The sequence below is a fragment of the Microplitis mediator genome, chromosome 4 (assembly GCF_029852145.1).
Source record: "Microplitis mediator isolate UGA2020A chromosome 4, iyMicMedi2.1, whole genome shotgun sequence".
NCBI classification, from domain to species: domain Eukaryota; kingdom Metazoa; phylum Arthropoda; class Insecta; order Hymenoptera; family Braconidae; genus Microplitis; species Microplitis mediator.
In genome coordinates, this window is record NC_079972.1 from 10,557,969 (window position 1) to 10,581,700 (window position 23,732).

General features: G+C 32.3%; 1 protein-coding gene across 9 annotated transcripts in view; it reads right to left on the bottom strand.

Annotated features, from left to right (window-relative positions):
• The window catches only part of LOC130666665 (uncharacterized), a 218,262-nt gene that overhangs the window by 187,702 nt on the left and 6,828 nt on the right, over positions 1-23,732 (bottom strand). For 6 of the 9 annotated variants that reach the window (XR_008989718.1, XR_008989719.1, XM_057467864.1 and 3 more), the window contains exon 2: positions 7,182-7,283. Coding sequence is in view for 6 of the 9 variants with exons in the window: in XM_057467864.1 (XP_057323847.1) it covers positions 7,182-7,202 (21 nt within the window). In the remaining 3 variants the exon portion in view is untranslated. Of the gene's footprint in view, positions 1-3,015; positions 3,160-7,181; positions 7,284-16,359; positions 16,658-23,732 lie in introns of those variants that run through there. The other 3 variants (XM_057467856.1, XM_057467855.1, XM_057467862.1) reach the window with 2 other exon arrangements.

A 23,732-nucleotide genomic window follows, 5' to 3' on the forward strand; every position in this document is an offset into this window, starting at 1 on the left:
AGTTGATTCCATGAGAGCTCGCGTGCGCTTAATTTTTTAAAAATACACGCTGCATATTCATTGATTTATTAATAATAGACAAGCATACGTGTATTATTATTATTAATGCACAGTTATTACTGCTTACTAATTTTCAATGTTCATTTAATAATTAAAAAAAAATGATGAGTTTATTTTCTCAAATGCAAGCGAAATTTTTATGAATCGTTAAATTAAAAGTAGCCTACTCCAGTCTAGACTAAAAACGATACCGAATGTGCGTTGGAAAATAATTCAAAGCTCTTTAGCATAATCGATTTTCATGATTGCCCGTGGGTATACACCAGGCAATAGGAAAAGAGGAAAAGGACATGAAGCCTAGCAAACGGGGGTAAGGGGACGCGACGGGAAAAGGGGGAGGGGTAGGATAGAAAGGGATGAGAAATACTCACATGATTCCACACTTTACGCAACGGTAGCCCAACGAGCCTTTATACATCGATGGTTTCCAACCCCTAGTATGCACTGATCGGCACACACATATATATAAATACATATATATAAATATATTTACACATACATGAATACTTTTGTACTCACGTTGTCATTGCCCCCTACCGTTTAGATAGCATGCTACAGCTTATCCACATATATGTTGTTTAACACACACAGTATAGCCAGTTTCGATCGAACGGATGCCACGGCAATGACAATATCACTAACGAGCGATTCAGAGACCCCCAATATCGTAAATCAAATAAAAATCATCATACACATACTATATATATGAGAACGTTTTACTCGTTGCGCTTATTTGCCCCTCTATACACACATGTGTGTATATTTATATATTTATGTATATGAATATATGAATTACTTGTTTACGCCGCTCTATTGAACGTTAATGATACAAATAGGAGAGAGGATTTGCAGATCTCTCAGAATTATTTTATTTTTTGTCCGCAGAGGCAACACGGGCGTTGTGGGGTAATTCGGTCCACGGAAAATCTTTTCAATCAAATTTACTACTTTCTAGTGAAAAAATCACCCGAGTCGAAATTTAAATCGTAGATTGATCGTACTAGACGTTGAAAACGTAAATTCAACCGTTTAAGACGTAAATAGCCGTAAAAACGTATTTTTGACGTAGTTGACGTACGAAAACGTAAATAAGACTTGCGTAATCGTAGATTCAACCCTTCAAAAATATCTAGCAGTCAGGTGACGAGAAATAAAAATTTCAGCAGCTTTTGAAAAATATTTTGAACCTTGCAGGAGATAACCCTTTGAGTCTCTAACTCTCTTAATTAGCTTACTAGCCATCAGAGTTCTACCCTGTCATGACAAAACGACGTATCTCAAAAATTATAGTTTCGAGAAAATAGCGTTTAAAGATTTAACAGAATTTGAGTACAATTTAACAGAAAAATTAATTTCTGTTATGACAAAACATTGTAACTCGAGATATGTTTTTTGTATCGTAAGAAACTAATGCTTATTTTGATAAATAGATGAAATTGTTATGACAAAACGCTGTAACTCGAAAAATTAAATTTCCAATGCAAAAAAGAGACATTTTTTTTTTTTCATTTCTTTTATACGCACATTTGATCAATATTATTGGCATAATTAATTAAATTAGTACAATTTTGATGATACCCTATTATTAAGTGACACTAAATAAACCTTTTTAGCTTTGTTACGACAGAACAGCGTATCTCGAGATACATCGTTTTGTCATAACAGGGCAGAGTTATCTCTTGCAAGGCTCAAAATATTTTGCAAAGCTGCTGAAATTTTTATCTCTCGTCTTCTGACTGCTAGATATGTTTTTTTGGCATCGAAATGTTTTCAGTATAGTTTAATTTTTGTATTGCAAGTTTTAAAAGGTTGTGTTTACAATTACGCAAGTCTTCTTCACGTTTTTGTACGTCAACTACGTCAAAAATACGTTTTTACGGCTATTTACGTCTTAAAAGTTTGAATTTACGTTTTCAACGTCTAGTAGGATTTAAATTTCGACTCGGGCACACGAGACTTTTTTATAAAGAGCCTATTTTGCCCCCTCCCCTTATTTTGCTGGCTAAAAAAATATTATTATTTATTTTTATTAAATATTATGGAGTAAAATTAAAAACGATTAATTAATTTACATTATTAATTAACCCGTTATCTATTTTTTTTGTGTTTAGTATAAACGAAATTAGATCCACGATAAAAAATAAAATAAACATTGAAAATATAATGAAGCGAGTCGAGGCAGAGAGAGAATATAAAAGTAAAAGGAAACCCGACAACTCGGGATGTTGTGTATATATATGTAGGTTTTATTATTATGGAAAAAGGTATGTATAAAGCGAAGGTATATAACAGTAAGCCGCTTGAGTTTGTTTAAAAGACAACACTCCAATGTTGATAATATAATTAGCGTTATAGACAGCTCGACAAGCGCAACACATTTTAATATAAACAATACACATTTTCCTTTTGTTTGTCTTAGATTTTTACTTTTTAGTTTTCGAGCTTTTGTTATATAATAACTATGTTCCGTTTTTTTGTTCTTTACGGATAACATTGTATAATTACGTTGATCCTTTATTGAACGGCGGAAAGTTGGACGAGTTTTCAACAAAGTTTTTATTAAAAAATAATAGCCGGTTAGAGAGATCGAGTTCGGTTGTGTTATATAACATCGTTATATTATCGAGATGAGCTGCACTGTAAAAAAAACCGGGGTAAGTCCAGGCGGTGTAGGAGTTAAGATTTTCGGTGTTAAATTTCAACACCGAAAGTTGTGTTAAAATAACACCGCGGTCTATGTAAATGATCTTTACCAGTGTTATAAAAATTTCCCGAGGTTCAAATATTTTTCGGTGTTAAAAACATTTAACTGTGAATATTTTTACTTACTCAATCACTATTTATTTATACAGTGTTTTTATTAATTAATTAAATTATTGGTGATTATGGTGGGCGTAAAATTGTGTAATTTTTAAATAAATTACGTATAACATAAATAATTATTTAAATAAATACCCGACTAGAAATTTTTATGTGAGACCTATTGGATCCTTATGGGGTTGTCCTATAGGGACCGCACATAGGGATGTAACGCAAGGACCTATTGGGCCCTTATTGGACAGTCCCAGCTAAGCCCCAATAGGGAAATCCCCTAGAGATCCCACTACGGCATTTCTATAAAAAAAATATTAATTTGCGGAAAAAAATAAGAAAATTTCAATTTGATCCGAAATGTGATTTAATGTATTAAGAAAATTACTTAGAGGAAGCGTACATGTATACATAGCAAAATTAAAATTTCCACCACATAATATTCATTAGATTTTTATATTTTTTTATATGTAGGGGAGAGGGGGGGGGGCAGAGTGGGCCCCTTAATGAAAATAATTATAATATCATTAATTTTTTTTACGCGTTTACTTCTTTTTAGACCCTTGATACTTATTTTCACTTCATTACGCTGCGTCCATTAAAATTGAAAAAACGAAAATTAGGGACAAGGTGGGCCCTCCAAAAAATTTCGGATTTGATATTTTTAATCCTTCACACGTGTGATATTTGCAAATATCTATAAAACAATTGTATTTTAATAGTCTGCTGCGGTATAACTTTAAAACGTAATTTTATTATCTTTAAATTTCTCAATAAATTATATTTAATGAACAGTTTTGGTGGTCTATTTTAGCCCTTATTATATAAGAAATTTTGATAAGCTTATTATCCGTCCGAATTTATTGGCGTATAGAAAATTTTGAGGGGCCCACTTTGCCCCCATGTTTTTTGATGTTTGGAAAATTTTAAGGAGCCTACTTTGCCCCCTCCTCCCCTAATACATTTTATTTCTGATTTTTATACGTGGAATTATTTTTTACACCGATTTTAAACTAGTATTTTAACACCGCCTACCCGGTGTTATTTTATTTTAACATCGCGTGGTATGAGATTGTGTCCATTTTTAATAGCGCTCTTTTTACAGTGTACTAAAAGAGATAGAACGGGGATATGTGTTAATGATGATCAAGTCGGAGAACGTAGAATAGGTTATAGAATAAAGCTGATACTAAAAGCTGCGTAAAAGTGTAAGTATGTAAGGGGAAAAAATAGTGAAATGGGTTTCCCGGTAGTACAAAGTATCCTCTTTGTTCGAGAGCTCGTTTAAAGCCTGTTATATAACAATAAAATCCTAACGAGGACTCTGAGGACATTTATACTCTCTTAGGGTCAACAAATCTCTGTCCAGTGATAAACAATCTTGAAAAATAGTAATCTTTGTAAATTAAATATTGAGCTTTGATACGTGCAGACCATCGCTATTGGAAGTAAAATTCAATTTATCCATAAAAAATTCAATGACAGTAACAGCAATAATCGATTTTCAGATGGAAGTGTATCGAGCAATGTTGCTACGGTTATACATAAATATATATATATCGACATCTACAACACAATACTGCAAGAATGAAATCGCGATTGAAGAATGTGCCAAAATAAATGGACGTTACCCAGCAGTAGCAGGGATGAAAAAATATAAGAAAAAAATAAATAAAAATAAAAATACTACAAGGCAACTAAGAAAGTCAAGAGATCGACAATGTTAACGCCCAACTGTCACGCAAACAGCGAGAGGTTTTGCTATCGGCAATGCCACGTTTCTTTTCCTTTATATATATGTATACGTTTTATTTTTATTTCAACGTTGCCTTTCTCTTGCTTCAAAAGACATTGACTTGAGCGTAATAAATTTCGCACTCGTTATCCGAAAAATACCTTTTCGTTATTTTTATCGTCTTTTATAACGCAATAACACCCCAATCTCAAATATCATATATGTATATATATATTACTTGTGTATACATAAACTGAAATATATTAAATGAAAATATTTATTAAGATGTATTTTAAGTTTAAAATTATTTAAAACTGAGTGATATAAATTTTTATTACGGTAACCCAATCATTACTAACTTTGTTACTACCTGTATTTATTATCATTACTGTTATGTATAAATTAAAAAAATAATGATAAGAAGTTAAAATTTAAGTTTGTTTGTTATTATATTGGTCTGGCAGAAGCAAGAGGCACTCCGCGGGTTCTAAGCATGAATTTCCGCCGATAAAGCTTATCGGTGGCGTTCGTGACTTTCCAACAGAAATCTGTTGGATCTTAAGTTCTCTCTGTATATATATATATGTATATACATACTCTAATTTAGTTCTTTTTTCCTCATCTACGTTAAACCACACCCAATAATATGAGCTGCACTAGTTCGCGGTCGTTTTACTTTTATCGATTGAAGGCCGTTAGCTCTCTCAAATTTCACGGGATTTAGTCAACACAGTATGAGTTATATATTTAATAGTCTGAAAATGAATTACTGCTAAATCTCACTCTCTTGTGTATTTCGCGGTTTAAACTCTACTCTACTAACCATTGCTTTTATGTATTATAACATTTTATATCTTGGGGTATAATATTCGCGGCTATGTACTGATGATTTAAGACCGCTTTTCTCTTGCCAACTATGTGTACCCCACTTAACTGTAGTCGTTATTATATTTACTTTCTTGTGTTTACCACCGAATTTGAATTATTGTTGTACATATTATAATTTTCACCTGAGTCCTATTTAAATAGATCTTTTTCCGATGAGTTAATAAAGTTTTTTTTATCGAGATATTGATTCGTAAGAAAATATTTCAAAGGATTACGAGAAAATTTTAATTAATTAAAAGTATATGTATGTTATATATATATGATGAAAATTTAATTAGTGAAAAAAAATTAATTTATTAACCGAGAAAGTTTTATTAACAGGAATCCACCATTAAGTGGATTTCTGATAGTAATTTAATATTCATCGAACGGATGAATAAAATTTAACGATATTTCATTAATTCTTTTCTGTTAACCGAATACGACGCAATTAATAATGAATTTTTTTTTTGAACGTCTTAAATTAATGACACTCAATATTGAATTTAATCTTAATTAAAGTTCATTACATTTTAATATTTAATTATTTAATAGCATTTATTTAAAACGAAAAAAAAAATGTGAAAAACGGTTAATCTGTGGGCCAACCCTAGAACTTCCTTTTATTCTCAAGTTCGGAGAGCTCGAAAACGTTATTATTGGTAAACATTTATGCTCTTCGAGCTCAAAAACCGCCTGGAATAAATCCTAATATTTGTCTTTTTCTTTTTAATTTTCTTAATAGGGAAGGAGGGGGCAAAGTAGGCCCCTTAAAATTTTCTATACGCCAATAAATTCGGACGGATAATAAGCTTATCGAAATTTCTTATATAATGAGGGCTAAAATAGACCACCAAAACTGTTTATTAAATATAATTTATTAAGAAAGTTAAAGATAATAAAATTATGTTTTAAACCCATACAAAGTCGCCGAGCTTCGAAATTTTCCCATAAATCGGCCGATGCCTGGTTTGCAATGATTGGCTAGTAAATGGCTAACTATACTGGCTCGTGCATAGTGAATCATCGTTGCTTATAGAACCATCTTGTTGCTTATAAAAACGGCGTACAATTAACCGCCGTTCATTGGCCAACAGTTTGATCAAGTGCTCTTGATCCCAAGCTTTGGCTGATGATTGATTGCTACGATTGGCCAATGCTTGCGACTGCCATGCTTGGCATACCGTTATCATCCGATATTTAGCCGATCTTCGGCCAATGCTTGAAAATTGGTGGCCATTCACGACCCAGTAATGAGCCGATTCCTTTTTCTCGTATGGGAAGTTATATCGTAGCAGACTATTAAAATGACTTTTATATCATTAAAATACAATTGTTTTATAGTTATTTGCAAATTTCACACGTGTAAAGAATAAAAAATATCAAATCCGAAATTTTTTGGAGGGCCCATTTTGTCCCTAATTTTCGATTTTTCAATTTTAATGGACGAAGCATAATGAAGTGAAAATAAGTATTAAGGGTCTAAAAAGTAAACGCGAAACAAAATTAATGATATTATAATTATTTTCCTTAAGGGGCCCACTCTGCCCCCCTCTCCCCTAAATAAAAAAATTTTCGTTCTCAGGATGCTAAAGTGGATTTTTCTTCACTTAGCACTCCCATTTTACCCAACCCTTCCCTAATAATATAAATTTCACAAGTAAAATCTTAATTTTTAAATATTTATAGAAAACTCTTAGACTCTTACCGGAAGCCGAGACATCGCCATTGAAAATCCTTCAAGGATCAATTAGCCACTCCGGAAGGAACCAAATGAACAGAAAACGAATCCAACCAGTTCTTAGACAACCTAAAACCAAAAAAAAAATATAATTTATAACAATTGAATCAATTGAGATGCCATTATGTAAAAAATTATTCGTAACAATTATAATCAGGTTACACTTCTACAAAGTTAAGTTGACCCTAAAGCCACAGGATAGAGGTTAAGTGCAAGTTTAATTCACTTAAACATAATTTCTCATTCTAATAGTCTTTCTTATGACAAATATTTATCTATCTATTATCCAATTGTAGAATTTGTAGGCTCGAGTAAATATTAATTGGCTCAAAGAAACCTTTTTCTTTCTTTCAATTTTGGCTTTACGTTTGCAGAGCGAATTCAAACGACAAATGTTTGAACTCTATATCAATCATATACCAGACATTTGAATATTTAAAGTCAAAAAAATTTTTAAAACCGTGAAAACAACATATAGAGGCTACCACTAATTATATAAATAGATCTATTAATTAATAATGCAATCAATCACCATCAGCATCAGGAATGAAATAAATCATTAATAGTACGGTAATAAAGTCATATAATCAAACAGCTCTCGTTACATAATACAAATATCAATTAACTCATAACGGAATGCCGAAAATGAATTTTTAAACTAATTATATATTATACATAACATCGCTTTAAAGAGACTATCGTCACGCACGTACACATATTTCGTTATGTCTGGTGATAGTATTGGCACACATATAATAGGCTGCTCGAGTGTAAAGCAACGCAGGGACGTCGATCAATTATACCAGTGGAGAAACGGATAATAGCAGTAATAATGATCACTCTGAATTTCAAACATTTTCACGCATCAACTTGTGGTTTACTTCCAGTTAACTGTTGTTTACCCTACACCATACACATATCCATTATATTATCCATATATATATATATGTATATATAAATATTTAATGATAATTTTTATTTCTTATTTTATTACCTCATCGTCATTCTCATTCTTATTCTTTTCATTATTTTATTTATACAGGTACTTTATATATATACATATATATTTGTTTATAAATGGAAGGAAGTGTTTATGTGGCAACACTTATTGCAATGCACGTGGGAAAGACTGTGCACCAGTTTATCGCGAGAAAGCCTTTACATTGCTTCTCTTATTCTATATACTTCTATACTATACGGCTTAACAGTATAGTTTTTAAAGTCACGTGTTTCCTGTGAATTTACACCACAACACTCTCGAGATACATTCAATTGAGAAACATCTGATTATTGTTGAGTTCTTGATTGGCCAATTTTTTAGCTTTTGTACACTTTGTATGTATTTATAAACAAGGCAAGGGTTTGAGGGAAAAACGAACCTAACGAATATACGGGGCAAAATGGGGCTTCAAATTTTTTTTTTTCAAATCGAATACTTCTTCGGTGACTAAAATAAAGTAAAATTACAAATTAATGATTTGTAGTTTTATAGGGGTATCCTTTTTGCCTCACATTTATAAATTTTTTTGTGGCCAGGTCATATTAATGCTCCCGAGTCGAAATTTGAAACGTATCTCAAGCGTCTTAGGCGTTTGAAACGTATATTGAGCGTCTTAGGCGTTTAAAGTGTATGTCAAGCGTCTCAGACGTTGTAAGCGTGATTAAAACGTTTCAGGCATTAGAAACACGGATAAAATAAAATTCTTTTGTCAGAATTGACGTATTTCTTCCTGATATATGCAAAAATTAATAAATCTGGAAAGGTTGACCTTACAGGCTTTTTTTAAAACTTCCCGCTATGTACGAGCTCAAAATGCTCAAAAATGGAAAAAAAAATTTTTACTTAATTTACGTTTTAAACGCCTGAGACGCTTGAGATACGTTTTAAATTTCGACTCGGGCTGAAGACTTATTTGAGAACTTGAAGAAGTTGAACCCCATAAAAAAATTGACATTAGTCAAAATTTTTTTACTAGTCCCCCCTCTTCTGTTTCTGTATGTATGCATGTATATATTTTTATGAACAACTGTTATGAAGGTATATATATATTTAACCTTGGATATTTAGTAAAAATAAAATATCAATTTGAAGAAAAATAATTAGCAAAATATATGAAAGGATGATGGATAGGAAGCAGAACAAAATACGAAGCAATTAACTTCTTTAAATACGTGCTTGATATTTAAGTCGTTTTTTTTTTGCAAGTTTATCATTTTGTGAATTTTTTATTGGACATAACTCATCAAGTTGGATGGAGGCAGCACGGCGTTGAAGGAAGGAAAGGAGGAAGACGATAGTCGGCCGGGGTTCCATCAATAATTTTGAGCAAAATCATGTGGCTCTCATTGATGACCATGACTATTCATGAGGCAATTTAGTCAAGACCATTACATCAACGTCCTCTTAGCCGCTGGTGAATCAATAAACTTTGCGTCGTTCACTTTCATTCCCGATCAATCAGTGTGTGTAGCAGGTGGTAATAAATTTGCTGAGCGATTTGTAAACTTTCTGTAACAGCGTCTGTATGAGGTACATTCTTACCTCGGTTCCTGGCTCTGCTCGGATCGGCTTCGGATAATATTGATGGTTGGTCTTTATACTTGCTCAAAAAAAAGGCTTATTTAAATATAATAACATTTACTTTTGATAGATTGCGAGTATTTATTTTTAAATCGACTCGAAAGTTGGCTAATAAATTAATATAATGACAAATTAGTCGGGTATATTCAATGCTAAATACACTTTTTACCTCCCTTTTTTTTCTTGGCTCAGAGGTTATGGGTGTGCTCTGTACTCGATTTAAATTTGAGCCGATACATTCACTTCAACGTCTCTCCACAATTAATTTAATATGATTAATTTATTTAAAAGTTCACCATTACGAAAAGGTGACTAGTAAATAAGTCGGGTGCAGTTTTAAATGAAAATACTCATAACATGTAAGTTCATATTCATAATTCAACTGTGTTCATATAAATTATTGAATTGTTATTATTGTTACTATTCATAAATTAACTTTCAAATTTCTCAAATCTTTTCATTCCAGTTTTCAAGATCAGGGACATACTTTTCAATTTTATAATCAGTTAAGTCATTGAAAATTTATTAAAATAAATATTACAAGATCCTATTTATTGTGAGCTATCATTTGATACCTAACATGTAATTTTAATCAAAAAAAAATTTCAAAAAATCCCTCGAAACAAATTTTTTGAAAAATCTCAATTTTCCGATTGTAGAAAAAAAAAATTCTATCTGCACTTTTCAGAATAAACTATAAAATTTATTAAAATGGTAAAATCATAGGGAGATGGACAATAACACAAAATTAGAATTTAATTTTGACCACAAATTGGACGTTTCGTCCTTTTATTGGGACTTCTTCAGCAACTAAAACAAGTCATTATAAAAATTTTTTACAAAAATTATATACATAAGCAAAACAATTAATTATACAATATAACCAATCACAAATATGATCACATCCTACCTTGATCATATAAATTCTATCGTCTACTAGATGTTTTTGAGACATACGTCATTTTGTTTAATGATACAAAAATAATTAGCATTTCTTCTGTTTTAATTACAATAAATAAATATTAATACAATGAAATAAAATAACCTCCAATTCATGTGACACTCAATACATATACTCTCAACTAGTGTATAATAATCAAGGTATAATATATTAATGGTGATAATTATAAATTGCAGTTTTGTCAATTTTATCTGTCCAAGTTAAATTTGAGAACTTCATTATAGATACAATTTAAATTTTGTGTATCAGATCTCAAATTGATTGTGTTGTTATTTTTTATATGGAACATTTCACTAATAGTTCTTTTGTACCAGTATTCTTCGTAATCTAAAATAGTTGCATCTTCAAATTTAAAATTATGGCCTGTCTCAAGCCTTTTAGTTGCTGAAGAAGTCTCAATAAAGGGAAGAAACGTCCCATTTATGGTCAAAATTAAATTCTAATTTTGTGTTATTGTCCACCTCCCTATGATTTTACCACTTTATTAAGTTGATCTGGACACGATTTTAAATTAACATATAAAATTTATATTGATTAAAAAAAATAAGACATTCAGGTGATTTTATAACTGTTCCATTATGGCCATGCTAAATATATAAATATATTAAATATTTATCTGGCTTGAATTTCCATCAGCTAACAACTGGCATTAAAGTAAAACTGTTTATCAGCATAAATGTTTTACTACGAACACACTAAAAATAATTATTTGAATATTTTGTAAACGGGCGGTTTGCTTGTTACACGAAAATTAGAGGCATGTACCACAAATGTGCTGTTTTTCAAGACTATGCATATTATGAGACGCATTTAGTGTTACCACGTACTTGTGGTTCCTAATATAAGACCCCGAAGAAACCTCTCGACGACTTGCCATAACACAAACTGCAACACTTTCACTTACCCATAATATGCTGTTGGTATTATTACAACTACACGGTCGCTCTTTTGCTCCAGCTTCTGCTGCTGTTGCTGTTACTGTTACTGTTGTTACTCTGGCAACGTTATAACATAACTTATGAGTATAATACAGTAATATAAACCTGTCGGTATTGTGTATTAACTTCACACTATTTCTTTTTCTCCTTGATCCAGTTTCAATTTAACAACTAATGGGTATGTTGGTTGCCACCATCATTTTTACAAACTTTTTTTCCCATTCTTAAATGATTAATTTTATTTTTAATGTTTCATTACTATCTCAAACTTGTTAATTCATTTTTATGTATCGTATATATACAATTTTTTTCAATCATTAAGGTTGCGTCATTTATCGTCGATAGAAATTATAAGATATATTATCGTTACACAATTATCAAAAGTGATACGTAATGTTACGGATTTAATTTTCATACACAGTAAAAAAAAAGCGGGATACTCTCTAAAAATAAATCAGTGAAATTCACTTCAAATTAGTGAATATTCACTGGGAATCAGCCATAAGTATACCACTGGTTGAATTAGTGGCATTCTTATAGCTGTGGAAATAATGGCTATCAACTGATTCATTTTTAGAGATTAAGTCCAATCGGTGTAGGTGTTAAAATTTTCGGTGTAAAATTCCAACATCGAAAACGGTCTCAAAATAACACCGCCGCCGATGTAAATATTCTTTACCGGTGTTAAAATATTTTTCGGAGTTTAAACTATTTTACTTTGTGATTATTTTTACTTACTTGATCACTGCAGTTTAATAGTGTTTTTATTAATTAATTAAATTATTGGTGATTGAAATGTGGGCGTAAAATTGTGTGAATTTTAAATAAATTACGTATAACATAAATAATTATTTAAATAAAGAAGGGAAGGGCAAAAGGGGGTACTTAAGGAAATACCAAGTTTTCGAGGACTCAAATACGCTAAATCTTTTTTTTTTTTAATGATATTCAAAGTAAATAGAAAAAATTTTCAGTTACCGTTAAAAAAAAAGTTCTTCCTTTTTTCCGGGCAAAATGGGGTACCCCCTAAAAAAGGTAAAAAAAAAAATTCTGGATTTTAAATGAATTTGATTAAGTTAAATTTTTTGGAAGTAATTTACATAAAGAAAAATTATATTTTACATGATTATTGGATACAAAAGAAGAAAAAAAATTTTGAGTAGTCTTGATCATAAAACAAAAGTCACTCATATTTTTTAACTGCTCTCTGAACTTGAAATAGTTAAATTTTCACTGTTTTTCTCAGTGATCGACTAATTCACTGGAAAAAAGTGAATTTTATGTATAAAAAGTGAAAATTTTACTTTTTACGCAGTAGATTTAAAACATTACTTTTTAAAATCACTGGGTACATGAGTGTATATGCACTAATTCCAAATAGCCGACTTTTAGCTGTGGCAAATAGTGAATATACACTTTGAATTAGTGATAATTCACTAATTCAGGTTTAGAGAGTGACAATTGATTTTTGAAAAAGTTTAACAAAAAAAAAAATCAAAATAACGCTCAATTAGTATTATAAAAGTGATTTTGGAATGTTTAAAAACCATTGAAAAAATATAAAATTTTTTTTTTTTATAAAATTTTGGGGATACCCCGTTTTGCCTACCCTACTCTGTTTTGCCCCCCCCCCCCCCCCCTCGCCTTCCCCTAAGTTCATGGCGAAATTGAAATTTCCTCCAGATAATATTCATTAAATTTTTACATTTTTTTTTCTAATTTTTATACGTGGAATTATTTTTTACACCAATTTTAATACCGCCAAATTACACCGTCTACACTGATTTTATTTCATTTTAACACCGTGCGGTATTAAATTGTGTCCATTTTTAACACCGCTCTTTTTATAGTACAGAACTGAATAATGAGATAATTGATTTTATAATGCGTTTATATGCCTCTAACAAAATACATGTGTGTTAGATATGAAGAACAAAATGCGCGGTTTACCGAACAATTCCCCTTTGTTTTCACCCCCGGTATAAAAAGCAATACATCTAGTAGTGGTGTATACATGTTAGTAATTCACGTCAGTGTACACGGGGTGAATTTATGAGAATACAAAATGTCGAGTGTGAACGAAATATTAACGCTTAAATAACTGTAATCCATTTATTACTGATCATACCTATATCATCAATATATTATATATTTTACATACGTTATTTCCTATCTGTTGGCAAATTATACAATTTGTAAGTAATTAACATAATTAGTATAAAATAAATAACTCGTTATACCCATATATATGTGTATGAGAATATATATACATATACATAGTAATGGAATAATCAAACATATGCTAAATATTCAATTATCAACATGAATAAAATTAAGATTTTGAGAAAAAAAAGTATAGATATATTTTAATACAACGTGGCAATGAATTTAAATTTATCTGAAAAACATCTAATATATAACTCGATAATTACGAAAAAATTTCTTAGCGACAGTTCAATTTATTTACAAATTTTGAATTTCGTTATTTATTAATACGCGAATAAATTTGTATGTTTTTTTTTTTAATTAAAATACATAAATATATATTAATGTAAAATTACAAATCGAGTCTTCTGTATTAATTTAGTTTTGCAAAAATATATTTTTAACTAATTAACGAAACTGATTATTTATTTTGTATAAATTATAATTTGTATTAAAAATTAAAATTTTTCGAATTTAATTTACGAATATTTTTTTTTTAACGGAAATTTAAGTACATTCTCGTGTTAATTTAAATAATAAATATAATTTGAGAGTATGAATAATAAATATAAATTTAAAACCATTTTTGGATACCCCATTTTTCTCACATTACCTCATTTTCCCAAACTCCCTTCATATTTATGAACACCAGAATATTTTCATTTTAAATTTTGCCCCAGTTTTTTTAAAAAATCGATTTTTACTTTGACCTATTAATCAGATAATCTAATAATCCCTATTATTGGAAATTTTTTCTCGCTTTGAACCTCGAAATTGGATAATAAATTTCTAAAAAAAATCAATGATCAATAGTGAGCTAAGTTTAATAACTGTAATAAATAAAAAAATTTAATATTCTGATTAAAGCGCGTAGCGGCTAGAAAAGCTCGCGTCGGATATTAAATACTTTAAGAGCCAGATAGTAATAAGCAACTAATGATAACGATGGATCTTGAACGATTGATTTTCCGTTGTCAAAAGGTATACGCGAACCTCGAAATTATATGCCTTGGGCGTGAGTGAATGAGAGGAAATTGAAGCGTAGAATATGCTCTTTCAAGTGGATTGTAATATCGAGTCGGATATGCAGAGTGTTGAGCTATTGCGATGAGAATGTCTGGATAGTGTATCGAATCCTCCTCTCTCTTGTGGGAGGCCATATAAAAGATATCGAGTATGCAAAAAAACAAAAGAGGAAGTGAAACCAGAAAACACGCATATTAACGTGAGAAATAATACTTTTAAACTCCATTCGTTCGCCTTCATTACTTTTAACTTTAAAACCGGTCCTCGGACAAACTGCCAGCACGACAGCGTGTCCACTTGAGACTTAATAATAATATACATTAATAAAATTAATAAAAATATTAATTACGCTTCAATAGAGACACCTATACTAACTCATGAGAACGGGAAATTAAAAATCTTGATAACGAGCCTTTGATAAAGTACATATATATAAATATATACATATATATTTGGAGTGTGTCAGTCGCGTGTTTTACTTTTCCTATCTCTCAACTGCCGGATGGGAGAGTAATTGCGACATGTCGGGGTCGCCATGCAAGAAACTTTCTTACCGGTATACATACGTCCTGTCTGGTCTCCACACACTTGTTTATAAATTTTTTTTTTTTTTTTTTTTCAAATTTTTCTCTTTTTTTTTTCAACTTTGTTTTAATTACTGCATGTTAATGTTGTCAGACATAATTTTACTTTTATTCATTCTCGTCTTTTTATTTTTATCATTAAATATATACACGTATTTTTATATAAATATATATATATGTATATATAGACGGCGGTGTGAATATAATCTGACTGCATTTAGCGAGAACATTTTTTCATTCGCGAAAAGTAATTAAAAAAAAAGATAATAAAAAAAAAAGTATCTGGTGTGCTCAGTGAACTACATGCATTTAATTAGATAATTTGTAATTAGTATAATTAGTTAAAAAAAATAAAAAAGCAAATAATGAAAAGTTATGCTGGTAAACTTTTTAATCTATCCTTGAAGAAAAAATTTCTAGCAATAAAAATAAATGAAATTTGCATTAAAGTTTAACTTTGTCGAACAAATTACTGGTTTAGTCCTGTATCTTTGAGAAAAAGGTTTAAATAAAATAACGAGAAAATTTATATAGATAACTGGGGACGCACGTGGACGAGTTGGACGGGCGCCCATTGGGCCGCGAATTCCGGATTGCAGACAAACTTTTAAAAGTTAACTGGATAAAAAAAGGTTTACTAAATAAAAGGACTGAAGAAATCACAAGTGAAAAGTTTTTACGAGTGATCTGGTTTTTTTGCTCCCGGTAAATAGTCGGAGAAAGCAGATAAGAAATAAATGAAATGCGTCGAGTCAAAAACTTGCCGAAGAGGAGATACAAGTGCGTGCGTGCATGCGTGCGTGGATTTTTTGCTGGGTGAGTTTACGTGTGTACATGTATGATTACTTACAAGACAGTATGTACGCCGAACACCCAGTTTATTTGACAGGCTTACCAAGACGGCCTGAGTTGGAGTCGGAGTTGAAGCTGTAACTGAAGCTAAAGCTGGAGCTGGATACTTTGGTAATGTTAGTTGGGCAAGTCGACTCCGAGCATGTTCGCCCTCAGGCCCGACATCATCTCCTCTTCTTTAGCAAACTCTTAAGGTGTACGTTTTTTCCCGTGTGTGCTCAAATGCGCATGTAGTGTATATATATCTACACGAATTTTGGATGCGTCGCGACTTGTGCATCAATCTTCGTTGCGGTCTGAGGGAAAAAATGGACATAATGTTTTACCAGGTCCACTTTATCGTCTCTCTTACTCTATAATATATATAACGAACGGCAAACTATGCGCATCTTCTTTAACCAAATTAATTCAGCAATTTTACTTCTTCACAGCACCACCATAAATAAAAATAAATATCCATTTATGTGTGCGTGTGTGGGTATATATAATTGTCGTATATTGTCATTACCGTCAAATTGATGATAATAAACTTTGGAACCAGTCCATAATGAGAGACTGCACAATAAAACTTTTTTGAACGCCGGAAAGTTTTTTAAAAAAATTAAAATAAATAAATACAATTACAGTGGATAGAAAGGGTAGTTAGTTTGACGGTAGCTAAAGGGAGAGGGGGGAGGGATGTTAATGAAATTTTCAAATTAAATGTCAGGACAAATCACAGTTGTTGGAGACAACTTTGGATGTGTATATAGGTTTAGCGTTTGTCGTAGAAGTCGAAAGTGGTTGGGCAAGTTTCAGCACGATTCAACTCTGGAGGTCAAAGTTTGAGTTTGTCTCGTGTCTGGTGCTGTCTAACCCAGCGGCAGTGGCGAGTATAACTAGCAACAACAGGCAAAATAGAAGTACCGGCACTACACCGGGAAGAGAAGCTGGAGCTGAAGCAGAAGCAGAAGCAGAAGCATCAGAAGCACGGCACACGAGCAACGAACCGAGTAGTAGTCAGTCGGGAGTCATGCACATATTCGTTTAACGAGAATGCATTGGTCCAGCGAGAATCGAACGTGACGAATGCGCCGAGTTAGCTTCTCTGCTGGCCAGCAACTCTCTCGGGCCATCATCGTTTTTCAAACGACCTGCCGCCGCGAACGGACGCCAGGGATATCGCTGGACCCTCTACTCTTGGGATAATATTCCACGAGCGATTGCTTTCTCTCTCTCTCTATCTCTGTCTCTCCTTCTCTTTGTATACATATACAGAGTGAATTCGTTTTGGTCCTTCAAGTTCCTAAATCACAGATGTCTTCTCACTTGCACGAGCATCAGATCCAACTCTACTCAGCTTCTCAACTCTCTCTAGCATCAATGCCATTTCGATGGACGTTCAGCGTCATTCTGCCGGTGATTGATCGCTGCACAAACTACTTTTGTATTGTAAATAAACAAACATCTCTCCAGAGTGCTCGTCCAATTGTATATTTATATATATATATATAAACAACAAAACTGTCCAATCTATTGTGGAGACTTTCGTTTTGTCGGTTATGCGCAGAGCCATGTACAAGTCAAGTGAGAATGTAATGGCAAGCACTTTTTGCATCCAAACCGCGAACTAAACCACATCAACGTAGGAATCTTTAACCAGCACACACACACACACACATACACACACATGTACTTATAAACTGTGTACATAGTTGATGTAAATATGTAATTACGTTTGTGTGTGAGTATGTGTGTTAGAGGCTGCACTCTACATTCAACTCATCTCGCAACTCGGCTCAGTTCGCTCGACTAAAGCGGACACACCCTTTCCCGCTTGCATACCGGAGATTAGGAGAGAACTTTGCTTACACCCGAGAGAACTAAAACGAAATATTCCGTCGACGAGTGCTATGCTCTGCAGCTAAGCAAGAGCAAGCGTGTGTCTGCCTGCCTACTACTCGTACACTCGAGTTCAAGTCCCGCTCCTATTCAACGAGCTGTGCTTTGCGATATATTCCTATACTATACTATTATATGCTTCTTGTCGACGAGCAGAGAGAGTTAAAGAGCATCTGCGAGAGCAAGAGTAACCGAGAGGAGAAGAGAAAGATAATGGCTCTAAACTCCAGCATCAAGCAAAAGCATACGCTTGATACCATAACAACCGATATCACCTCTTATTACTGCTCTAAAATCAGGCTAATTTTACGAGCACGAACGTTATTTCTTGGAAATCATGTTTAGTTGGTTCTAGTGCGCTGTTGAAATATCTGTAGTTATATTATACGTTAAATCCAGATCTATTTTCGTTGGATATATATATTTGTGTGATGGAGAATTCTGGAATTGACTAACGTTTATGTTTATGACATGTCAAAAAATGATTTGTGATAGTGATCTGTTGGATATACAAATTACGTATTAATACTGTTTAGTAACTAAACGCGTGTAGAAACACGATACGAGCTTGTGTTATACATATTATGTAACTCGAATTCTTGGTGCATGATTGTTACACCTTTACTTTGTTGCGGTACTATGAATTATGATAAAATAAATTTGTTTTTTGTAAGCATATTCAGGTTTGGTGATATGATAGTAATGTGCGGTAAATTTTTGTATGGATTTATGCTTGCCCTTGATCTATGACAATGAAACTCATTGTTTGTAGAATATTCCATATCGATTTAACTTTAATAATACCCATTATTCGCTTTCAATTGTTCTCTTGTAACTACATGCTTTTACGTTACGCTAGACTTAACAATTGCTGTCTATTGTGTGAATTATGTAATTACAAGACGGGTGTATTCAGATACATTGAGTTTATTGATATTTGTATTCAATTTATTGATAGTTGTAATAATTCAGAATCAAAACATTAAATCATAATTTGTTTTAAGAGACCAAATACCCGATCAGGGAACTAGTACCCGATCACTCATATATTTGTATATCTATATTTATTGAATTTTACTAAATATAGATATACAAAGATAGGGAGTGATCGAGTACTAGTTCCTCGGGTCGAAATATCTAGCCTCAATCTAGCCTTATCGAACCCAAGTAAGCCTCAATCCATCAGCCTCACTGAGTAAAAAACGCATTTTGAGCCTCAAATGATGTTCAAAAAGTCTCAAAGAGCCTCAAATAATACTACTCGAATTTAAATTACATAGTCGAGACTAGGTTCATTTGAGGCTCATCGAGGCTTCTTGAGACTTTTTGAACATCATTTGAGACTCAAAATGCTTTTTTTACTCAGTGAGGCTGGATTTAGGCATACTTGGGTTCGATAAGGTTAGATTGAGGCTAGATGTTTCGACCCGGTTCCCTGATCAAGTATTAGGCCTCTTACCTTAATTAAAAAATAAATTTCAAAAATTTTAATTAAATTTGGTAAATGTTGTAATTTTTCCAACTTTTCAACCCGGGTCAAAAAAATAGTTTGATTTTGACTTATTGGACTTGCTTTGACTTAATTAACTTGATTTTGGATACACAGAGTCGGATCTCGTTATAAGACTATCATTCTGTCTTTTTTTAAACCAGGTATCGCGATAGTTTGAGAGAGAAACTGATAGTCTTATAACGAGGTTCTACTGTACTTTTTTTAACTGCTATATGACGTTTATAACTTAACAATTTAAGTCAACTAAGTCACTCTCTAAATCTGAATTTTACAGCTGTAAGTATACCACTTGGTATACTTATAGTTGTGAAGCAGTGAATAGTCACTGTTTCAGATTTAGAGAGCAAACTAAAGTCAAATCTGACTTCGATTTGACTTAAAAATTTAAGTCACGTTGACTTGGATTTTACTTCCCGCACAAAAAAAATATATACCCCGGCAAAATAGTATATATCCGGCTTATATCTTTAGTATTGTATGTCTTGTATATCTTTTTTGCCGGCATATATTCCCGGATATATCTTTTTCCGTGTGGGTTAAATGACTTAAATTCAAGTCATTGAAGTCACTTCAAGACAACATGACTTTAATTTGACTTAGTTGGCGTAAATCGGTACTAAGTGAGACGACTTAGTCAAAAGCAAGTCCAAACCAAATGATTTTTCATATCTTAAAATGTGTTTTTCCTTTTTCAAAAAAAACTTGAACTTGCTTTATTTTCAATTTTTAAAATCACGCCAAAATCAAGTAATTTTTTAAACCTGGGAAGCCTCTGATTTTTCAAATGGATTTTTTTTTAAAAAATTAAAAAACCTTCATAAGAAGAATCTAATGATCATAAGCTTTCATTTGATACCCCACATGTAATTTTTGTAAATTTTTTTTTTTAAAGTGAAATGTCCTAGTTTTAAAAAAATAATTTTATTTTCATGCCTTTCCCAAAAATCGGGTATATATTTAAAAAATTTTTAAACTTTTACTAAAAGTGATTTATGAGTGTTCTATTATGGACACACTAATCAATTTTAATAAATCAAAAATCTTACAAAGTAGCGTTAAAAGAAAAAAGTTTAACGAAAAATGATGAATTTAAAAGAAATTTCAGCATCCTCTAAAATAACTTAATTGGCTGTAATTTAACTAAAATGGATTGAAGATAAAAATAATTGTTTCATCAACTTGATTCATTCTACATTAATACATTAATTATTAACCACGTAATTACACGAGAAGCATAAAAAATAATTAAGCGTTCCACCACTATTGCAATAAGTTAATATACTTGCCTGTTATTTATTATTAATAAATCAATAACAATAAAAAATTAGCAATAAGTAATAAGTAATAAGTAATAAGTAATAACTAATAACCAATAGTGCATGAATGCATGCATGCATTCATTACTTCTGATGGTTAAACTTTCATTAGCTATATCCGTTATATTATCTAAAATATAAGATTGCGGTTTAAAATTCAAAAGCACGAAAGCAGTAAACCGATCGTTAAATTGAGATGCATTTAAACAAGTAGATGTATGTGCAGTATGTAGTATGTGTCAAGTACATAATAATAGTGTGCAACATATTTTAAATATTTTTATTATATATTCAAGAACGGATATGCACTCTCTCTTTTTTCATCTTTTTCTCTTTCACTTAACTTTTAAAATAAAAATATATATATATTGTATACTCGTAAGTATACAGTATAGGAAACTGGTTGGTTTTTATTATGGACAACACTCAAGTAATTTTTTGTTCCTTTCATAAAAGTTATATTACAGATCAGCAAAAAATTTTACCCGAGTAGTTAAAAACAAAGCCTGAAATTAGAGCATAAAAATCTAAAAATGCAGAGATGATAAAGGGAAAGAAAAAATAAATGAACGCTGATAGATTTTCTTCGGCAGTATCCTACTCAAGCTCAAATTTTTCTCTTCTTCATCTCATATCAGAGAACCCGCAACACTCATCTCTACCCTTAATTCCTCCGTATCGCCCGGGTATCAAGCGCTCTTATTAATATAGTATCTGTGTGGAATTTTCACAGCCAGCATCCACTATTTTAATAAGAACAAATAATAACCAACTCGACGAGAACTAGTTTGCGGAGTTGGCACTTGGAGAAAAACTACCGTTAAGGTGGTTTTTTAACATCAAGTACAAACGTTCTACACTAAGGCTTACATACACTGACGGTGATTCCTATACCTACACCAATACCAATTCAGCTCCGGATAGTCTGCTCTCGCATACTCACCTGGATAACTACGGCTTTAATTAACGACTCTCGGTTCACTTTAATTCGTTCTCTCTTTCTCAATAGCTTTATACTCGACTCAACTCCCTTTATCCCTTTTTTTTTCATTTTATTTTTACCTTTTCCTTTTTCTACCTTCAACTTCACTTGCAAAGGTAAACACGTGCTCCTAACTGATTTTTTACATCGCCAACACTGTTTCCGTCCTGATATTACTCGCTAAACATTCGGTTTTCATGCACCAGATCGTTACAAAAATAACCGCGTTATCATTTCAGAGCTGAATTCCGAAACGGAATAAAGTCGAGGCAAATAAAGCAAGAGTTTGAAATTGATCATTTGAGTTTCAATGGGTATATAATATACTGTCGATATATATTTATGTGTAACTGATCATACGTGGTGCCATAAACAATTTGAAATAAATCCTACGGACTTGTCGGCACACTCGATTATATTATTGGAGTCTTTAGCTTGGCGGATTGGTTTATCTCTGGGTACTGAAAATAAAAGTAAACCGGTGTTTGTGATACAGGCATATAATACTGGTGAAAAAATAAACAGTCTACAGCACACACTTTTGTATCTCTCTTGTCTCAACGCTGCTCATGGAAATAAGAAAACGACCTGTACCAAACATATACATACATACATACGTACGTGGATATATATGTATGTGAATGTGAATTCTCGAGTTTCTCAGTCTTGGGTCCTCGGTCCCATTCTACGGAGCCTTCTCCACACGAGCTTGGAGTCTAACGTGGACGGGAACGACACAAAGGCTCGCGACAGTCGCATAAGTTATTGCGGGCCCTGCTGGTGAACGAGTTTAACCCTCTCTTTTGCTCCTCCAGTTCATTTCCTCGGCTCAACTCAACTCTCGGCTAATATAATGCTAACTTACATTATTATTCTTTTACTTTTTATTACATCTCTCATTCTATCTCTCACTTATACATATTATACTATTATTCACTCACGAACCATTTCATCTCTCGCACCCAAGTCAAACGTTCGTTTCAGTTTTATTTCAATTTTTTTTAACAGAGGAGACAATAGGAACCGCCGAAATAGTTCTCAGAATAATCATTAATCCACCGCGAAAGATTTAACTCCGCATAAAATAATTCCTAAACGCAATACAGGGGGATCGTGTGTGTAAGCGTGTGTGCTGAGAAGAATTCTTGACGAAAAGGCGGCGTAGGTGGAAAGAAGAAGGGTACTTAAAAGAAATTAAAAAATAAATAATACAATGAAAAACAAAAAGAATAATAATAATAAAAGAAATAAAGACGAAAAAGATTTTGCAATCGCTTTGTCTTGGACCTTCGTCTCAAATGGACGCAGGTTACCAGACTGGGATCTTAACTCTTTCTTTCTCTCTTGCTCTCGCTCTCTCTTGAGTATTTTTATCTCTGTCTCGTGCATTTAAAGTAGGGGTAATGATAGATAGAGGCAATTAAGTGAGCGAGCTGCTCCGGATTGCCCCACGAAGACTCTTCGCTTCCTCGCAACGTTGCTTCCTTTTTATCCTTTTTTATTTATCTTTATCTTCATTTTATTTTCTGGTACACGCTGAGAAACACACACACATATATACATACATTCAAAAGATCCCCACGCATTTATTTTTTCGGGCTCGTAGCTCGTAACTCTGTGAAGACATTATACTAAAATAATATTTTTTTAAATCTCCATATGTAGTTTGTATCAAGTGC